The sequence below is a fragment of the Eubalaena glacialis genome, chromosome 3 (genome assembly GCF_028564815.1).
Source record: "Eubalaena glacialis isolate mEubGla1 chromosome 3, mEubGla1.1.hap2.+ XY, whole genome shotgun sequence".
NCBI classification, from domain to species: Eukaryota; Metazoa; Chordata; class Mammalia; order Artiodactyla; family Balaenidae; genus Eubalaena; species Eubalaena glacialis.
In genome coordinates, this window is record NC_083718.1 from 113,313,102 (window position 1) to 113,332,913 (window position 19,812).

General features: G+C 38.4%; 1 protein-coding gene across 2 annotated transcripts in view; it reads left to right on the forward strand.

The window, feature by feature from the left end:
- EVI5 (ecotropic viral integration site 5) overlaps positions 1–19,812 on the forward strand; it is a 228,596-nt gene that overhangs the window by 42,493 nt on the left and 166,291 nt on the right. For both annotated transcript variants that reach the window (XM_061186311.1, XM_061186313.1), the window contains exon 2: positions 19,194–19,423. In XM_061186311.1, the coding sequence (XP_061042294.1) occupies positions 19,275–19,423 (149 nt within the window). In that variant the 5' untranslated portion in view covers positions 19,194–19,274. The remainder of the gene's footprint in view (positions 1–19,193; positions 19,424–19,812) is intronic.

Below are 19,812 nucleotides of genomic sequence, written 5' to 3' on the forward strand. Positions count from 1 at the left end.
TTTTAAAAAACATCTTTATTGGAGTATAATTGATTTACAATGGTGTGTTAGTTTCTGCTTTATAACAAAGTGAATCAGCTATACCTGTACATATATCCCAATATCTCCTCCCTCTTGCATCTCCCTCCCACCCTCCCTATCCCACCCCTCTAGGTGGTCACAAAGCACCGAGCTGATCTCCCTGTGCTATGCGGCTGCTTCCCACTAGCTATCTATTTTACATTTGGTAGTGTATATATGTCCATGCCACTCTCTCACTTCATCCCAGCTTACCCTTGCCCCTTCCCCTGTCCTCAAGTCCATTCTCTACGTCTGTGTCTTTGTTCCTGTCCTGCCCCTAGATTCTTCAGAATCTTTCTTTTTTTTTTTTTAGATTCCATATATATGTGTTAGCATACGGTATTTGTTTTTCTCTTTCTGACTTCACTCTGTACGACAGTCTCTAGGTCCATCCACCTCACTACAAATAACTCAATTTCGTTTCTTTTTATGGCTGAGTAATATTCTATTGTATATATGTGCCACATCTTCTTTATCCATTGATCTGTCAGTGGACATTTAGGTTGCTCCCATGTCCTGGCTATTGTAAATAGAGCTGCAATGAACATTGTGGTACATGACTCTTTTTGAATTATGTTTTTCTCAGGGTATATGCACAGTAGTGGGATTGCTGGGTTGTATGGTAGTTCTATTTTTAGTTTTTAAGGACCCTCCATGCTGTTCTCCATAGTGGCTGTATCAATTTACATTCCCACCAACAGTGCAAGAGGGTTCCCTTTTCTCCACACCTCTCCAGCATTTATTGTTTGTAGATTTTTTTGATGATGGCCATTCTCACTGGTGTGAGGTGATACTTCATTGTAGTTTTGATTTGCATTTCTCTAAGGATTAGTGATGTTGAGCATCCTTTCATGTGTTTGTTGGCAATCTGTATATCTTCTTGGGAGAAATGTCTATTTAGGTCTTCAGCCCATTTTTGGTTTGGGTTGTTTGTTTTTTTGATATTGAGCTGCATGAGCTGCTTGTAAATTTTGGAGATTAATCCTTTGTCAGTTGCTTCATTTGCAAATATTTTCTCCCATTCTGAACGTTGTCTTTTTGTCTTGTTTATGGTTTCCTTTGCTGTGCAAAAGCTTTTAAGTTTCATTAGGTCCCATTTGTTTATTTTTGTTTTTATTTCCATTTCTCTAGGAGGTGGGTCAAAGAGGATCTTGCTGTGATTTATGTCATGGAGTGTTCTGCCTATGTTTTTCTCTAAGAGTTTTATAGTGTCTGGCCTTACATTTAGGTCTTTAATCCATTTTGAGTTTATTTTTGTGTCTGGTGTTAGGGAGTGTTCTAATTTCATTCTTTTACATGTAGCTGTCCAGTTTTCCCAGCACCACTTATTGAAGAGGCTGTCTTTTCTCCATTGTATATTCTTGCCTCCTTTATCAAAAATAAGGTGACCATATGTGTGTGGGTTTATCTATGGGCTTTCTATCCTGTTCCATTGATGTATATTTCTGTTTTTGTGCCCGTACCATACTGTCTTTTTTAAAAATTATTAGCACCTTTAATTATTATTTATTTATTTATTTATTTATTTTGGCTGTGTTGGGTCTTTGTTTCTGTGCGAGGGCTTCCTCTAGCTGCGGCAGGCGGGGGCCACTCTTCATTGCAGTGCGCGGGCCTCTCACTATCGTGGCCTCTCTTGTTGCGGAACACAGGATCCAGATGCGGAGGCTCAGTAGTTGTGGCTCACGGGCTTAGTTGCTCCACGGCATGTGGGATCTTCCCAGACTAGGGCTCGAACCCGTGTCCCTTGCATTAGCAGGCAGATTCTCAACCACTGCGCCACCAGGGAAGCCCCCATACTGTCTTGATTACTGTAGCTTTGTATTATAGTCTGAAGTCCGGGAGCCTGATTCCTCCAGCTCCGTTTTTCTTTCTCAAGATTGCTTTGGCTAGTCCGTGTCTTTTATGTTTCCATACAAATTGTGAAATTTTTTGGTTCTAGTTCTGTGAAAAATGCCATTGGTAGTTTGATAGGGATTGCATTGAATCTGTAGATTGCTTTGGGTAGTATAGTCATTTTCACAGTGTTGATTCTTCCAATCGAAGAACATGTTATATCTCTCTGTCTGTTTGTATCATCTTTAATTTCTTTCATCAGTGTATTATAGTTTTCTGCATACAGGTCTTTAGTCTCCTTAGGTACGTTTATTCCTAGGTATTTTATTCTTTTTGTTGCAGTGGTAAATGGGAATGTTTCCTTAATTTCTCTTTCAGATTTTTCATCATTAGTGTATAGGAATGCAAGAGATTTCTGTGCATTAATTTTGTATCCTGCTACTTTACCAAATTAATTCATTAGCTCTAATAGTTTTCTGGTAGCATCTTTAGGATTCTCTATGTATAGTATCATGTCATCTGCAAACAGTGACAGCTTTACTTCTTCTTTTCCGATTTGGATTCCTTTTATTTCTTTTTCTTCTCTGATTGCTGTGGCTAAAACTTCCAAAACCATGTTGAATAATAGTGGTGAGAGTGGACAACCTTGTCTTGTTCCTGATCTTAGAGGAAACGGTTTCAGTTTTCCACCATTGAGAACGATGTTGGCTGTGGGTTTTTCATCTATGGCCTTTATTACGTTGAGGTAAGTTCCTTCTACGCCTACTTTCTGGAGGGTTTTTTATCATAAATCGGTGTTGAATTTTGTCAAAAGCTTTTTCTGCATCTATTGAGATGATCATATGGTTTTTCTCCTTCACTTCGTTAATATGGTTTATCACATTGATTGATTTGCACATATTGAGGAATCCTTGCATTCCTGGGATAAACCCCACTTGATCATGGTGAATGATCCTTTTAATGTGTTGTTGGATTCTGTTTGCTAGTATTTTGTTGAGGATTTTTGCATCTATGTTCATCAGTGATATTGGCCTGTAGTTTTCTTTCTTTGTGACGTCTTTCTCTGGTTTTGGTATCAGAGTGAGGGTGGCCTCGTAGAATGAGTTTGGGAGTGTTCCTCCCTATGCTATAGTTTGGAAGAGTTTGAGAAGGATAGGTGTTAGCTCTTCTCTAAATGTTTGATAGAATTTGGCTGTGAAGCCATCTGGTCCTGGGCTTTTGTATGTTGGAAGATTTTTAATCACAGTCTTAATTTGAGTGCTTGTGATTGGTCTGTTTATATTTTCTATTTCTTCCTGGCTCAGTCTCAGAAGGTTGTGCTTTTCGAAGAATTTGTCCATGTCTTCCAGATTGTCCATTTTATTGGCATATAGTCGTTTGTAGTAATCTCTCAATATCCTTTGTATTTCTGCAGTGTTAGTTGTTACTTCTCCTTTTTCATTTCTAATTCTGTTGATTTGAGTCTTCTCCCTTTTTTTCTTGATGAGTCTGGCTAATGGTTTATCAATTTTGTTTATCTTCTCAAAGAACCAGCTTTTAGTTTTATTGATCTTTGCTGTTGTTTCCTTCATTTCTTCCTCATTTATTTCTGATTTGATCTTTATGATTTCTTTCCTTCTGCTAACTTTGGGGTTTTTTGGTTCTTATTTCTGTAATTGCTTTAGGTGTAAGGTTAGGTTGCTTATTTGGGATGTTTCTTGTTTCTTGAGGTAGGATTGTATTGCTGTAAACTTCCCTCTTAGAACTGCTTTTGCTGCATCCCGTAGGTTTTGGGTCACTGTGTTTTCATTGTCATTTGTTTCTAGGTATTTTTTGATTTCCTCAGTGATCTTTTGGTTATTTAGTAGTGTATTGTTTAGCCTCCATGTGTTTGTATTTTTTACGAATTTTTTCCTGTAATTGATATCTAGTCTCAAAGCGTTGTGGTTGGAAAAGTTACTTGATATGATTTCAGTTTTCTTAAGTTTACCAAGGCTTGATTTGTGACCCAGGATATGATCTGTCCTGGAGAATGTTCCATGAGCACTTGAGAAGAAAGTGTATTCTGTTGTTTTTGGATAGAATGTCCGATAAATATCAGTTAAGTCCGACTTGTTTAATATATCATTTAAAGCTTGTGTTTCCTTATTTATTTTCATTTTGGATTTTCTGTTCCTTGGTGAAAGTGGGGTGTTAAAGTCCCCTGCTATGATTGTGTTACTGTCGATTTCCCCTTTTATGGCTGTTAGCATTTGCCTCATGTATTGAGGTGCTCCTATGTTGGGTGCATAAATATTTAAAATTGTTATGTCTTCTTCTTGGATTGATCCCTTGATCATTATGTAGTGTCCTTCTTTGCCTCTTGTAATAGTCTTTATTTTCAAGTCTGTTTTGTCTGATATGAGGATTGCTACTCCAGCTTTATTTTGATTTCTATTTGCATGGAAAATCTTTTTCCATCCCCTCACTTTCAGTCTGTATGTGCCCCTAGGTCTGAAGTGGGTCTATTGTAGACAGCATATATACAGGTCTTGTTTTTGTATCCATTCAGCCAGTCTGTGTCTTTTGGTGGGAGCGTTTAATCCATTTACATTTAAGGTAGTTATCGATATGTATGTTCCTATTACCATTTTCTTAATTGTTTTGGGTTTGTTATTGTAGGTCTTTTCCTTCTCTTGTGTTTCCTGCCTAGAGAAGTTCCTTTAGCATTTGTTGTAGAGCTGGTTTGGTGGTGCTGAATTCTCTTAGCTTTTGCTTGTTTGTAAAGGTTTCAATTTCTCCATCGAATCTGAATGAGATCCTTGCTGAGTAGAGTAATCTTGCTTGTAGGTTTTCCCTTTCATCACTTTAAATATGTCCTGCCACTGCCTTCTGGCTTGCAGAGCTTCTGCTGAAAGATCAGCTGTTAACCTTATGGGGATTCCCTTGTATATTTTTTGTTGTTTTTCCCTTGCTGCTTTTAATATTTTTTCTTTGTATTTAAGTTTTGATAGTTTGATTAATATGTGTCTTGGTGTGTTTCTCCTTGGATTTATCCTGTATGGGACTCTCTGTGCTTCCTGGACTTGATTGACTATTTCCTTTCCCATATTAGGGAAGTTTTCAACTATAATCTCATCAAATATTTTCTCAGTCCCTTTCTTTTTCTCTTCTACTTCTGGGACTCCTATAATTTGAATGTTGGTGCGTTGAATGTTGTCCCAGAGGTCTCTGAGATTGTCCTCAATTCTTTTCATTCTTTTTTCTTTATTCTGCTCTGCGGTAGTTATTTCCACTATTTTATCTTCCAGGTCACTTATCCGTTCTTCTGCCTCAGGTATTCTGCTATTGATTCCTTCTAGAGAATTTTTAATTTCATTTATTGTGTTGTTCATCATTGTTTGTTTGCTCTTTAGTTCTTCTAGGTCCTTGTTAAACGTTTCTTGTATTTTCTCCATTCTGTTTCCAAGATTTTGGATCATCTTTACTATCATTACTTTGAATTCTTTTTTAGGTAGACTGCCTGTTTCCTCTTCATTTGTTTGGTCTGGTCAGTTTTTACCTTGCTCCTTCATCTGCTGTGTATTTCTCTGTCTTCTCATTTTGCTTAACTTACTGTGTTTGGGGTCTCCTTTTCGCAGGCTTCAGGTTCGTAGTTCCCGTTATTTCTGGTATCTGCTTCCAATGGATAAGGTTGGTTCAGTGGGTTGTGTAGGCTTCCTGGTGGAGGGGACTGGTGCCTGTGTTCTGGTGGATGAGGCTGGATCTTGTCTTTCTGGTGGGCAGGACCGTGTTTGGTGGTGTGTTTTGGGGTGTCTGTGACCTTATGATTTTAGGCAGTCTTTCTGCTAATGGGTGGGGTTGTGTTCCTGTCTTGCTAGTTGTTTGGCATGGGGTGTCCAGCACTGTAGCTTGCTGCTCGTTGAGTGGAGCTGGGTCTTAGTGTTGAGATGGAGATCTCGGGGAGAGCTTTTGCCATTTGATATTACATGGGGCCGGGAGGTCTCTGGTGGACCAATGTCCTGAACTCGGCTCTCCCACCTCAGAGGCTCAGGCCTGACACCCAGCCAGAGTACCAAGACCCTGTCAGCCACGTGGCTCAGAAGAAAAGGGAGAAAAAAAAGAAAGAGAAAAAGAAGAAATAAATATATAATATAAAATAAGTTATTAAAATGGAAAAAATTATTAAAATAAAAAAATTAAAAAGTAATAAAAAAAAAAGAGAGAAAGAAGAGAGCAACCAAACCAAAAAGAAATCCACCAGTGATAACAAGCGCTAAAAACTATACTAAAAAAACGAAAACAAAAAACTGTAGTCAGAACCCTAGGAGAAATGGCAAAAGCAAAGCTATACAGAGAAAGTCACACAAAGAAGCATACACATACACACTCACAAAAAGTGAAAAAGGAAAAAAAAAAATATATAAATATATTAAAAAAAAGGAAGGGAGCAACCAAATCAATAAACAAATATACCAGTGATAATTAGCTCTATACACTAAACTAAGAGAAACATAAAACCAGAAACAAATTAGATGCAGAAAGCAAACTGCAAGCCTACAGTTGCTCCCAAAGTCCACCGCCTTAATTTTGGATGATTCACTGTCTATTCAGGTATCCCACAGATGCAGGGTACATCAAGTTGACTGTGGAGATTTAATCCACTACTCCTGAGGTTGCTGGGAGAAATTTCCCTTTCTTTGTTTGCACAGCTCCTGGGGTTCAGCTTTGGATTTGGCCTTGCCTCTGTGTGTAGGTCGCCCGATGGCATCTGTTCCCCACCCAGACAGGACGGGGTTAAAGGAGCAGCTGATTAGGGGGCTCTGGCTCACTGAGGTCGGGGGGAGGGAGGGGTACAGAATGCGGGGCCATCCTGCGGTGGCAGAGGCCAGCGTGACATTGCAACAGCCTGAGGCACGCTGTGTATTCTCCTGGGGAAGTTGTCCCTGGATCACGGGACCCTGGCAGTGGCAGGCTGCACCCGCTCCCGGGAGGGGAGGTGTGGATAGTGACCTGTGCTTGCACACAGGCTTCCTGGTGGCTGCAGCAGACCAAGAAGCAGATGGGTCTCATGCCCGTCTTGGTGTCCACGCTGATATCCGCGGCTCATGCCCATCTCTGGAGCTCGTTTAGGCAGTGCTCTGGATCCCCTCTCCTTGCACACCCCGAAATGATGGTCTCTTGCCTCTTAGGCAGGTCCAGACTTTTTCCCGTACTCCCTCCTGGCTAGCTGTGGCGCGCTAGCCCCCTTCAGGCTATGTTCACGCAGCCAACCCCAGTTCTCTCCCTGGGATCTGACCTCTGAAGTCCGAGCCTCAGCTCCCAGCCCCCACCTGCCCTGGCGGGTGAGCAGACAAGCCCCTCAGGCTGGTGAGTGCTGGTCCGCAGCGATCCTCTGTGCAGGAATCTCTCCACTTTGTCCTTTGCACCCCTCTTGCTGCACTCTCCTCCATGGCTCCGAAGCTTCCCCCTTGCCCACCCCCTGTTTCCGCCAGTGAAGGGACTTCCTAGTGTGTGGAAACTTTTCCTCCTTCACAGCTCCGTCCCAGAGGTGCAGGTCCCATCCCTATTCTTTTGTCTCTGTTTTTCCTTTTTTCTTTTGCCGTACCCAGGTACGTGGGGAGTTTCTTGCCTTTTGGGAAGTTTGAGGTCTTCTGCCAGCGTTCAGTAGGTGTTCTGTAGGAGTTGTTCCACGTGTAGCTGTAGTTTTGATGTATTGTGGGGAGGAAGGTGATCTCCACGTCTTACTCCTCCGCCATCTTGAAGGTGTCCCCCAACTCAACTATTTATCAAAAAAGTTTTGTTTTATTTTTTGGCTGCGCTGTGTGGCATGTAGGATCTTAGTTCACAGACCAGGGGTCGAACCCGTGCCCCCTGCATTGGACGCACGGAGTCTTAACCTCTGGCCCGCCAGGGAAGCCCTTATTTGTAGACTTTTTGATGATGTATCTCATTGTGGTTTTGATTTGAATGTCTCTTATTATTAGCGATGCTGAGCATCTTTTCATGTGCCTATTAGCCATCTGTATGACTTCTTTGGAGAAATGTCTAATCAGATCTTCTGCCCATTTTTTGATTGGGTTGGGGGTTTTTTTTGGACTTTGAGTTGTATGAGCTATTTTTGTATTTTGGATATTAACCTCTTGTCGTTCACATTATTTGCAAATATTTTCTCCCATTCCATAGGTGTTCTTTTTGTTTAGTCAGTGGTTTCCTTTGCTGTGCAAAAGCTTTTAAGTTTAATCAAGTTACATTTGTTTATTTTTGCTTTTATTTCTTTTGCCTTAGGAGAGTGCCACAAGAAAATACTGCTACGATTTATGTCAAAGAGTGTTTCTTCTAGGAGTTTTATGGTTTCAGGTCTTATATTTGAGATTATTTTTGTGTTTGGTATGAAGGAATGTTCTTATCTCATTGTTTGACATGTGGCTGTCCAGTTTTCCCAGGATTACTGTTGAAGAAACTGTCTTTTCTCCATCGTATATTCTTGCCTCCTTTGTCATAGATTAATTGACCATAGGTGCATGGGTTTATTTCTGGGCTCTCTATTCTATTCCGTTGATCTGTGTTTCTCTTTTTATGCCAGTACCATTCTGTTTTGATTACTGTACACACAGCTTTGTTCTTAAGTCATCAAGAGGATTCATGAAAAGTAAAGAGTAATTTCTTTGACCTATTATACTCTTTTTGGTGACAGTATGAATATATATGAAATATTCTTTTTATTTTGTAAGGAACTAAGAGGCAGTACATCTAAATGGTTAATAATATAACAGTATAAGGACAATATGACACGTATACCATAGGGTTGGAGGTTAAATTAGGTGATATCATCAAGTATCTGAGTATAAGCCCTCGGTAAATATTAACTGGTATTACTTTACTAATGAATATCAAACTATTCAATACAGTCGTTCTCAGTATCTGCAGGGGATTGATTCCAGGACCCCTGTGGATACCAAAATTCTGGGATACTCAGTGGCGCAGTATTTGCATATAACCTATGCACATCTCTGAATACTTTCAATTATATATAGATTATTTATAATACCTAATAAAATGTAAATTCTGTGTACATAGTTGCCAGTGAGGGGCAAATTCAAGTTTTGCTGTTTAGAACTTTCTGGAATTTTTTTTCCCCTCTATTTTCTATCTGTGGTTGGTTGAATTGGTGGATGTGGGACCACCGTTTACAGAGGACTGACTATATAGATGAAATGTACCATAGAAATGAAGGGAAAGGTGAGAACACGAAGTTACAAACGCCTTAAAGAATGAGTACTGTTTGGAAACAGCATTTCTCAGAATATGTTTTGCAGATAATGGTGAAAAAAGGATTTATGGGCAGTTAAGTTTGGAAAGTACATTCCTCTACCTTCTACCTTGACAGTGTAAAATAATATAGTTATGTCTCTGAGAAGTTCTATAATAAAAAAAAAAAATTCACCTAATCTACAGGACTTCAGCTTTTAGCAGTACGGTTCACTACATACCTTGGAAAAACTCTTCCTATATAAAGCATCTAGAATTGCAAACATCTTTTTTTTTTTTTTTTTTTTAATTTATTTTATTTATTTATTTTTTGGCTGTGTTGGGTCTTCGTTTCTGTGCGTGGGCTTCCTCTAGTTGCGGCGAGCGGGGGCCACTCTTCATCGCGGTGCGCGGGCCTCTCACTATCGCGGCCTCTTCTTGTTATGGAGCACAGGCTCCAGACGCGAAGGCTCAGTAGTTGTGGCTCACGGGCCCAGTTGCTCTGCGGCATGTGGGATCTTCCCAGACCAGGGCTCGAACCCGTGTCCCCTGCATTGGCAGGCGGATTCTCAACCACTGCACCACCAGGGAAGCCCCGCAAACATCTTTTTAAACGCAAAATTGTATTTCCAAGAAGGTAAGGGAAATAACCCGGGCAAAAACAGCCAGAAACTGGAAACCAGATGGCCTTCAAACCCACCCATGTATTGTACGAATTATTTATTTACTTTTTTGAATAATCCATAGAAAGCTGGAGTAGCTATATTAATTTCAGACAAAGCAGACTTGAGAAGGAAAAATTTCAGACATTATGTATTGATAAAGAGGTCAAGTCTCCTAAAAGACATAGTTTATGAGGCAAAAACTGATAGAACTTCAAGGAGAAATAGATACATTCACTGTTATGGTTGGAGACTTAAGCACCTGTCTTGCAGTAATTTATAGATACAGCAGAGGCAGAAAATCAGTAAGGATATAGCTGAACAGTACCATCAGTCAAATGTATTTAATGATGTTTATCTGACAACCACTGAATATACATTCTTTTCAGGCTCACATGTAACAGTCTGCAAGATGCACTATATTCTGGGTCATAAAACATACCTGAACATGTGCTCTTAGACCACAATGGAATTAAGTTAGAAATAACAGAAAGATAGTTGGAAAATTGAAAATATTTGGAGATTAAACAACACACTTTTAAATAACACATGGATCAAAAAAAAAGTCCAAAGAAAAATTTTAAATATTTTGAAATAAAGGAAAATGAAAAGCAGCAAAAGCAGTGCTTAGAGATTAGTTTAGAGCATTGAATGTATATGTTAGAAAAGAAGAAAGATATAAAATGAGTTTCTAAGCTTCCAGCTTAGAGCACCAGAGAAAAAGAGCAATATAAGCCTTAAGCAAGTGGAAGAAAAGAAATAAAAATTAGAGCATAAATAAATAAAACCAAAAACAGGAGGACAGTAACAGAAAATCAACAAAACTAAAAGCTGGTTCTTTGAAAAGATTGATAAAATTGATAGACCTCTAGCCAGTCTAACAAAGACCAAAAGAGAAAGACACAAATTACTAATATAAGGAATGAAAGATGTAAATTTCTTTTTTTCATTTAATTATGATAAAATACACTGTTGACCCTTGAACAACACAGGAGTTAAGGGCACCGACCCTCCCACAGTTGAAAATCCACGTATGACTTTACAGCTGGAACTCTGTATTCATGGTTCTGCATCCTCGGATTCAAACAACCGCAGATCTTGTAGTACTGTAGTACATATTTATTGCAAAAAATCTGTGTATAAGTGGACCCATGCAGTTCAAATCCATGTTGTTCAAGGACCAAATGTACATAACAAAAAATTTACCATTTTAAGCATTTAAAAAAAAATAAATTTATTTATTTTATTTATTTATTTTTGGCTGCGTTGGGTCTTTGTTGCTGCACGCAGGCTTTCTCTGGTTGTGGCGAGCAGGGGTTACTCTTCGTTGTGGTGCGTGGGCTTCTCTTGTTGCGGAGCACTGGCTCTAGGCACGCGGACTTCAGTAGTTATGGCACGCGGGGTCAGTAGTTGTGGCTCACGGGCTCTAGAGCACAGGCTCAGTAGTTGTGGCACATGGGCTTAGTTGCTCCGCAGCATGTGGGATCTCCCTGGACCAGGGTTTGAACCCGTGACCCCTGCATTGGCAGGCGGATTCTTAACCACTGCGCCACCAGGGAAGTCCTGCATTTTAAGCATTTTTAAGTGTACAGTTCAGTGGCATTAAGTACATTCACATTGTTGTACAACCGTCATCACTCCATCTCCAGAGTACCCATTAAACTCCACATTCCCCACTTCCCTGGCAGCCAATCTACTTTCTGCCTCTATGAATTTGACTACTCTCGGTACCTCATTTAAGTGGAATCATAGAATATTTGTCATTTTGTGACTGGCTTATTTCACTTAAAATAATGCCTTTAGGGTTCATTCATGTAGCATATGTCAGAATTTTCTTCCTTTTTAAGGCCAAATAATATTCCATTGCACATAACGATGTGTATATAGTACACTTTAAAAATCCATTTATCCATTGATGAACACTTGAGTTGCTTCTGCCATTTGGATGTTGTGAATAATGCTGCTACGAACTTGGGTATACAAATATCCCTGCTTTTAATCCTTTTGGGTACATACCCAGAAGTTGAATTGCTGGGTTATATGGTAATCCTATGTTCAGTTTTTTGAGGAACCATCATATTTGTTTCCACAGCAGCTGCACCTTCTTACCACTTTACATTCCTGTCAGCAATGCCAATACTTGTTATTTTCTGTTTTTATTTTTTTAATTTTAATTTTTATAATAGCTGTCCTATTCTTTTTCAAATTCTTTTTCCATGTAGGTTAATACAGAGTATTGAGCAGAGTTCCCTGTGCTGTACAGTAAGTCCTTGTTGGTTATCTATTTTAAATATAGCAGTGTGTACATGAATAGATACATGTATATGTAATCATATGTAAGTGAATCACTCTGCTGTGCAACTGAAACTAACACAACATTGTTAATCAACTATACTCCAATATAAAATAAAAATTTAAAAAAACCAGCTATCCTAATGTGTGTGAAGTGGTATCTTATTGTGGCTTTGGTTTGCATTCCCTAATTAGTGATGTTGAGCATCTTTTCATATGCCTATTATGCTTATTGGCCATTTGTATATCTTTGGAGAAATGTCCTTTGCCCAATTTTATTGGATTGTTTGAGTTGTTGATTTTAGGAGTTCTTTATCTGTTCTGAATATATGTGAATATATACATATATATGTGCATATGTAGATATACATATATATATATACACATATACATATTCACATATACATATATATATATTTGGCATGGCCAAAAAAAAAAAAGAGTTAATACTAATTGTTGTGAAAAGTCCTAAAAAAATATGCTAAATTGTTGAATCAGCCTTGATTTTTTTTTTTTTTTTGGCCACACAGCACGGCATGTGAGATCTTAGTTCTCCGACCAGGGATCGAACCCGTGCCCCCTGAACTGGCAGGCGGAGTCTTAACCACTGGACCGCCAGGGAAGTCCCAGCCTTGATACTATAAAACAAACTAACCCCAAAATGACAGAAAAAAAAAAAAAAGAGTCTAGTTATCTGAATTGTATCAATTTTTTCCTTTGTTTCTTAAAATCAACTGAAGTTAGTGTGTTTGAAGGCATTTTTGGAAAGTAAGGTTTGTTACATAGTAAAATCCTGACCAACTTACTGGAACCTCCGGCCTTCAGGAGTCAGTCTGAATCAAGAAGTCTCAAGAATAAAGGTCATAGTGATGGAAATGGGATTGTTTTGCAGCTCCTAATTCTCTAAGATGGTCCTCAACCTTCTGTAATCTGGTTTCTGCTTCCTTCATTGTGGAATGGATTAATTGAGGTCATTAGTGACTACATCTCTTGCCAACTTTTGGTCTAATTCACTCTTTTTTTTTTCTTCTTTTTTTTAACCATTGAATTGTACACTTTATTTTGTTGTTGTTGTTTTAATATTTATTTATTTATTTTGGGCAGCGCCGGGTCTTAGTTGCAGCATTGCAGGATCTTCGTTGCAGCATGAGGGCTCATAGTTGCAGCATGCAGGTTTCTTAGTTGCAGCACGCGGACTCTTAATTGCAGCATGCTAACTCTCAGTTGGGGCATGCATGCGGGATCTAGATCCCCGACCAGGGATCAAACCCGGGCCCCCTGCATTGGGAGTGTGGAGTCTTATCCACTGGACCACCAGGGAAGTCACGGGTCTTGTTCACTCTTGACAGTGGTTAAGAGCAGAGAATCTCAAACCAGACTGTCTATGTTCCACTCTTAATAGCTTTGTAATATAAAAGTTGTGTTATCTCTCTGGATCATCATTTAAAAAGTGTCATCACTTTTAAGATGGGGAAAGTAGTGATACCTGCTTTAGAGTATTTTAGATTTTGGATCTAAAATTGGAATCTTTAAAAACAGTCCTTTTGGGGAGTTAAGAGCATCTTTATAAGTTCTAATAAAATATAAAGTGATAAAGGAACCCTGATTGTTTCTCATGGGAGATCCTATTCAAATATTATAGCAATATCTAAGGCTTTTACTAAACTTATTTAATTTATATTTATTTTATTAGTATTTTATTTTATTTATTTTTTTAAAAAATTTATTATTATTTATTTACTATTTATTTTTGGCTGTGTTGGGTCTTCGTTTCTGTGTGAGGGCTTTCTCTAGTTGCGGCAAGCAGGGGCCGCTCCTCATCGCGATGCGCGGGCTTCTCACTATCGCGGCCTCTTCTGTTGTGGAGCACAGGCTCTAGACGCGCAGGCTCAGTAGTTGTGGCTCACGGGCCCAGTTGCTCCGCGGCATGTGGGATCTTCCCAGACCAGGGCTCGAACCCGTGTCCCTTGCATTGGCAGGCAGATTCTCAACCACTGCGCCACCAGGGAAGCCCTAGTATTTTATTTTTTAATAACAGTTTTAGGTTCACGGCAAAATTGAGTGGAAAGCACAGAGATTTCCCATCTACCCCTTACCCCTACACATGGAGACCCATCCCCCATTATCAACATTCACCACCAGAGTGGTACCTGTGTTACAATTGATGAGACTATGTTGACACATTATAATCATCCAGTCCATAGTTTATATTATAGTTCATGCTTGATGGTTTACATTCTGTGGGCTTGGACAAATGTATAATGGCATGTATCTACCATTATTGTATCATTCAGAACATTTTCACTACCCTAAAAATCCTCCGTGTTCTGCTTGTTTGTCCCTTCCCTCGCCCAAATCCTGATCTTTTTACTGTCTCCATAATTTTGCCTTTTCCAGAATGTCATATAGTTGGAATTATACATTATGTAGATTTTTCAGATTGACTAAGTTCTTTTAAAATTGAGATATAATTCACATACTGTAAAATTCACTCCTTTCAAGTGTACAGTTCAGTGGCATTTAGTATATTCACAGGGTCGTATAACTGTCACTGCAATCCAATCCCAGAGCATTTTCATCACTCTAGGAAGAAACTCTGTACCCATTAGCAGTCATTCCCCATCCCCCCTCCTCCAGTCCCTCCAAGCCACCCAACTACTTTCTGTCTCTGGTTTGCCTATTCTGGACATTTTATGTAAATGGAATCATACGATGTATGGCCTTTTGTGGCTGATTACTAAGCCTTTTTAATGATGGTTTTAATCTTTTCAAAGTATGTTCATGTTTAAAAATAAATACAGGGCTTCCCTGGTGGCGCAGTGGTTGAGAATCTGCCTGCTAATGCAGGGGACACGGGTTCGAGCCCTGGTCTGGGAAGATCCCACGTGCCGCAGAGCAACTAGGCCCGTGAGCCACAACTACTGAGCCTGCGCGTCTGGAGCCTGTGCTCCGCAACAAGAGAGGCCGCGATAGTGAGAGGCCCGCGCACCGCGATGAAGAGTGGCCCCCGCTTGCCGCAACTAGAGGAAGCCCTCACACAGAAACGAAGACCCAACACAGCCAAAAATAAATAAATAAATAAATTAATTAAAAAAAAAACAACAAAAAAATAAATGCATAACACCTCTATGAGTTAGACAGGAACTTTGTGACAACCTTTGTGACATAATTGCATTGTCAGATTTATTGTATCTTCATGACCTCAATTTACCATAGGATGAGGGAAAGAGGTTTAGAGGTGGCAGGTTAGAGATTTGGAAAAGTAGAGTTAAAGGAAAAATAGGACATGATGATATATGAAAAATAACTCAGTCCTGTGGGATTTCTAGAACCATGAGAATTAAACTTTATTAAAGTGCAGCTGCAATTAAATACTCCAGTTATATTTAAGAATTTTAAATTGTAAAGATGGGTTGTTGAGCCTTCAGTAGTTATAGACTGAATCTCATTTCATCAAGGTTGAAAGGATGTCAGGATTGTGCTCTGGGTTATTCCAAATTTTTAAAATGGAAGCCTGTTGCTACAGTGTGCAGAAAGGGTATGATAAATTTATTTTTAAAAACAAATTAAAGCAAATAATAGGTGTCTTTTGCCTTTGCTACAGTTAGCTCAAGTAGAGAACTTTTATATAATGGAAATGTAAAGCATTAATTCTTTCTTTAAAAATTTTTTTCCGCATTTATTTCCATATACTTCAATTTTAAGATTGAAGTATAGTTGATTTACAGTGTTTCCGGTGTATAAACCAAAGTGATCCTTTGATTCTTTTTTTTTTTTCCCAGATTCTTTTCCCTTATAGGTTATTACAGGATACTGAATATAGTTCTCTGTGCTATACAGTAGGTCCTTGTTGTAAGCATTAATTTTTGAAAGTTGTAAGTATATTTGAAATTAGTGGTCAGTGTTAGTAAAGGGTAACATTTTTCTGTAAATTTTACATGTTAGGTTTTCTGCTTTACAATATAGTGTGCTTGTGGGATGCAAATTAGTGCCATCTTCACAATTGAACTTGTAGTTGTAACTGAGTAGAGAAAATCAATAGGATAACAGACTACAACAGGCTATCTTGTTGTCTGCCATGGCCCTTACCATTTCCTGGTGCAAAGGAAGTTCTGGCTAAATTATTTGGTTACTATCCGGCCTTTTGCCCTAATGAACTGTGCTGCTGGTCTATTCATTGGCGAGGACTTTTTTTTTTTTACCTGGAAGCCTATATGATCGTACCCATACTTCTTTTCCTTGGTTCCCCTACTTTATCCTGCTTGTCTTTCTTGGGAGTTCTTCCCTCAACACTAAGAGCTCCCTGATCCCTTCTATAATGCCATTCCAAGGGAAGTAAGTTCTAAAATGAAAAAGTTACTGAAAATGAAAAGAAAATGAGAGGTATCTTTAAGTTAATAAAACTCTTGCCCCTATTCACTTGGAATCAAATCTTTGTCTCAGAAGTTCCAGCCTCACATTGAGTGGCATAACTATGACCTTAGAATCCCTTTTCCCTACATTGAATTTTCCTGCTGCTGGGTTGAGGTCAAGGAAGTGGGGACATGTATGTGTTGATGAAGTGAGAAGGAAAGACTTGGACAACCCATGAGGGGAGAGTAGTATCTGCTAAGATAGTCTGGGTGGCATTTTTATTTGTGTATGTAAGTTGGTGTTTTAATTTTTGTGTGTACAAATTGCTATATGTAACCAAGGTTAGCTGAGAATATGTTCATCTAAAAAACAACTTTATAGTGCTTTAGTCATTTTCTATTGCATAAAATTTAAGATCTTCTCAAAGCACGTAAAAGCACTTCATAGTTTTTGTCTAAGAACTTCACAATCAAGAAGCTCTTTTTCTTTTTCTGACTTAACTTCACTCTGGGGTGAAGTGAGAGTAGCATCGACATATATACACTACCAAATGTAAAATAGTTAGCTAGTGGGAAGCAGCCACATAGCACAGGGAGATTAGCTTGGTGCTTTGTGATGACCTAGAGGGGTGGGATAGGGAGGCTCAAGAGGGAGGGGATATGGGGTATATGTATGCATATGGCTGATTCACTTTGTTGTACAACAGAAACTAACACAGTATTGTGAAGCAGTTATACTCCTATAAAGATCTATTAAAAAAAAAAGAAGCTCTTTTTGTGATAGTTTCAAAAAAGTATAATCCCTTAAAAAAACTACTGTACCTTAGTTTGTAAACTCAAATCAAGAATGTTTAGTTTTATATAGGTATTCAAATATGGTTATTGTTCACATTGTTTTTCATTACTGAAGTGATAATGCCTGTTTGAATATAACTTATTTATATACATTTTTTATTTTTTTATTTTTAATCAATCATCAATTTTATACACATCACTTTATACATGTCAATCCCAATCGCCCAATTCAGCACACCACCATCCCCACCCCACCGCAGTTTTCCCCCCTTGGTGTCCATACGTTTGTTCTCTACATCTGTGTCTCAATTTCTGCCCTGCAACCCGGTTCATCTGTACCATTTTTCTAGGTTCCACATACATGCGTTAATATACGATATTTGTTTTTCTCTTTCTGACTTACTTCACTCTGTATGACAGTCTCTAGATCCATCCACGTCTCAACAAATGACTCAATTTCGTTCCTTTTTATGGCTGAGTAATATTCCATTGTATATATGTACCACAACTTCTTTACTTCTTTATTTTGTGTTTCAAATGAATTTGCTATAGGCATATCTGCTTAGGATATTTGGCATGATTTATGAAGAATATATAGACGTTTGTATAGTTCATTGAATCTTAGAGATGGGGGGGGATTTGAAAGGCTTTTTTAGTCCTGGTTGCCCATCTAAAACAGAAACTCATCTTCAACCAACTGTTGACTTTTGACTCTTATAATTAATTTTTTTAAACATTCTTTTGCATATTCTTTTCCATTATGGTTTATCACAGGATATTGAATATAGTTCCCTGTGCTATACAGTAAGACCTTATTGTTTATCCATTCTATATATACCAGTTTGCATCTGCTAATCCCAAACTCCCACTCCACTTCACCCCTCCCCTAACCCCATCCCTCTTGGCAACCACCAGTCTATTCTCTATGTTCTTGAGTCTGTTTCATAGATATATTCATTTGTGTCATATTTTAGATTCCACATATAAGTGATATCATATGGTATTTGTCTTTATCTTCCTGACTTAAGTTCACTTAGTATGATAATCTGTAGTTGTATCCATGTTGCTGCAAATGGCATTATTTCATTCTTTTTATGGCTGAGTAGTATTCCATTGTATATATGTACCACATCTTCTTTATCCATTCATCTGTCAATGGACATTTAGGTTTCCATGTTGACTCTTATAATGGATTCTGTTTTTTAAATTTTTATTGGAGTATGGTTGCTTTACAATGTTGTGTCACGGATTCTTAATTGTAGCCATTGGTAGGGAATGTCTACTCTTTCTAGGCATCCCATTCTATTTCTGACTAGTTCTAACTATTTGAAAATTGTACCCCGAAACTCTCTTACTCTGTTAAATCAATCATTTATCATAATTTTGTTCTTCTAGAGCTAAATCCTCTTCAATAAAAATACTCTTTAGTGGTTTGAAGATATATCATGAGTCTCATTTCATCTTATTTATGCTAAGCCCAGTTTTTGTTGAATTGTTGGTCATATTATAGGATTTCCCTGTCCTCATCACCTAATGGACATGTTTTAGTTCCTCGGCTTTCAAATGTTTTTGACTGTAACCCCAATAAAGAATATATTTCATATCCCAGCTCAACATACATGTAGTATGTAGTTTTAATACATATATGCAACTGAGACAGAAATTTTATAAGACAACATATCTTTACATTGACACTTTCTGCTCTTTTTCATTTTTAAAAAAATGCTGGTGTTACCTATTAAATTGATTTTATCACTCCCTGATGGATTTTAGCCTGTAGTTTGGAAAACATTGTTCTAATTTGTTCATGTCACAGAACTGAAATAAGAAGTTTCCAAAAGCTGTGTGTTAGGACAGTCATTGCTAAAACAGGTTTTACCTTTATTAACTCAAAGAGAATATTCTGATGGTGGTTATAAAGTAAAACTAACCAGGATTATCAAGTTCTTGGTAATGCATACAATAAAATTGATGTTATTTTTATCCTTAGGTGGCGACAGACAGGGTTGCAGAAAAGTTGAGTTCTACTCTCTCATGGGTAAAGAACACAGTGTCACATACAGTCAGTCAGATGGCCAGTCAGGTGGCAAGTCCATCTGCTTCATTACACACTACATCCTCATCTACCACACTGTCAACGCCAGCCCTTTCACCATCTTCCCCGTCACAGTTGAGTCCAGACGACTTAGAACTCCTGGCTAAACTGGAGGAACAAAATAGGTAAGTGAGGTTGCTTGGGTTTTCTTTCTTTTAATTATCATACAAACTCAACCATTCATATATGTATATATGCCATAACCAAAATTTAAAATATTTGTTCAAATTAAGAATGTTTAGGGGAGTTCCCTGGTGGCTTAGTGGTTAGGATTCTGGGCTTTCACTGCTGTGGCCCGGGTTCTAGCCCTGGTCAGGGAATGAGGTCCCGCAAGCTGTGTGGCGCAGCCAAAGAAAAAAAAGAATGTTTAGTTTTTGGCTCCTTGTTTATCAAAGTTACTTAACAAAAGTATTCAAGTCTTTTTTGGAGGAGTTGGTCTTAAAACTAAAGTTGGACTAAAATTTTCTTCTGCCTTGGATAGCTGTAGAGATTTGTTTTTTTTTTCTTTAAATTT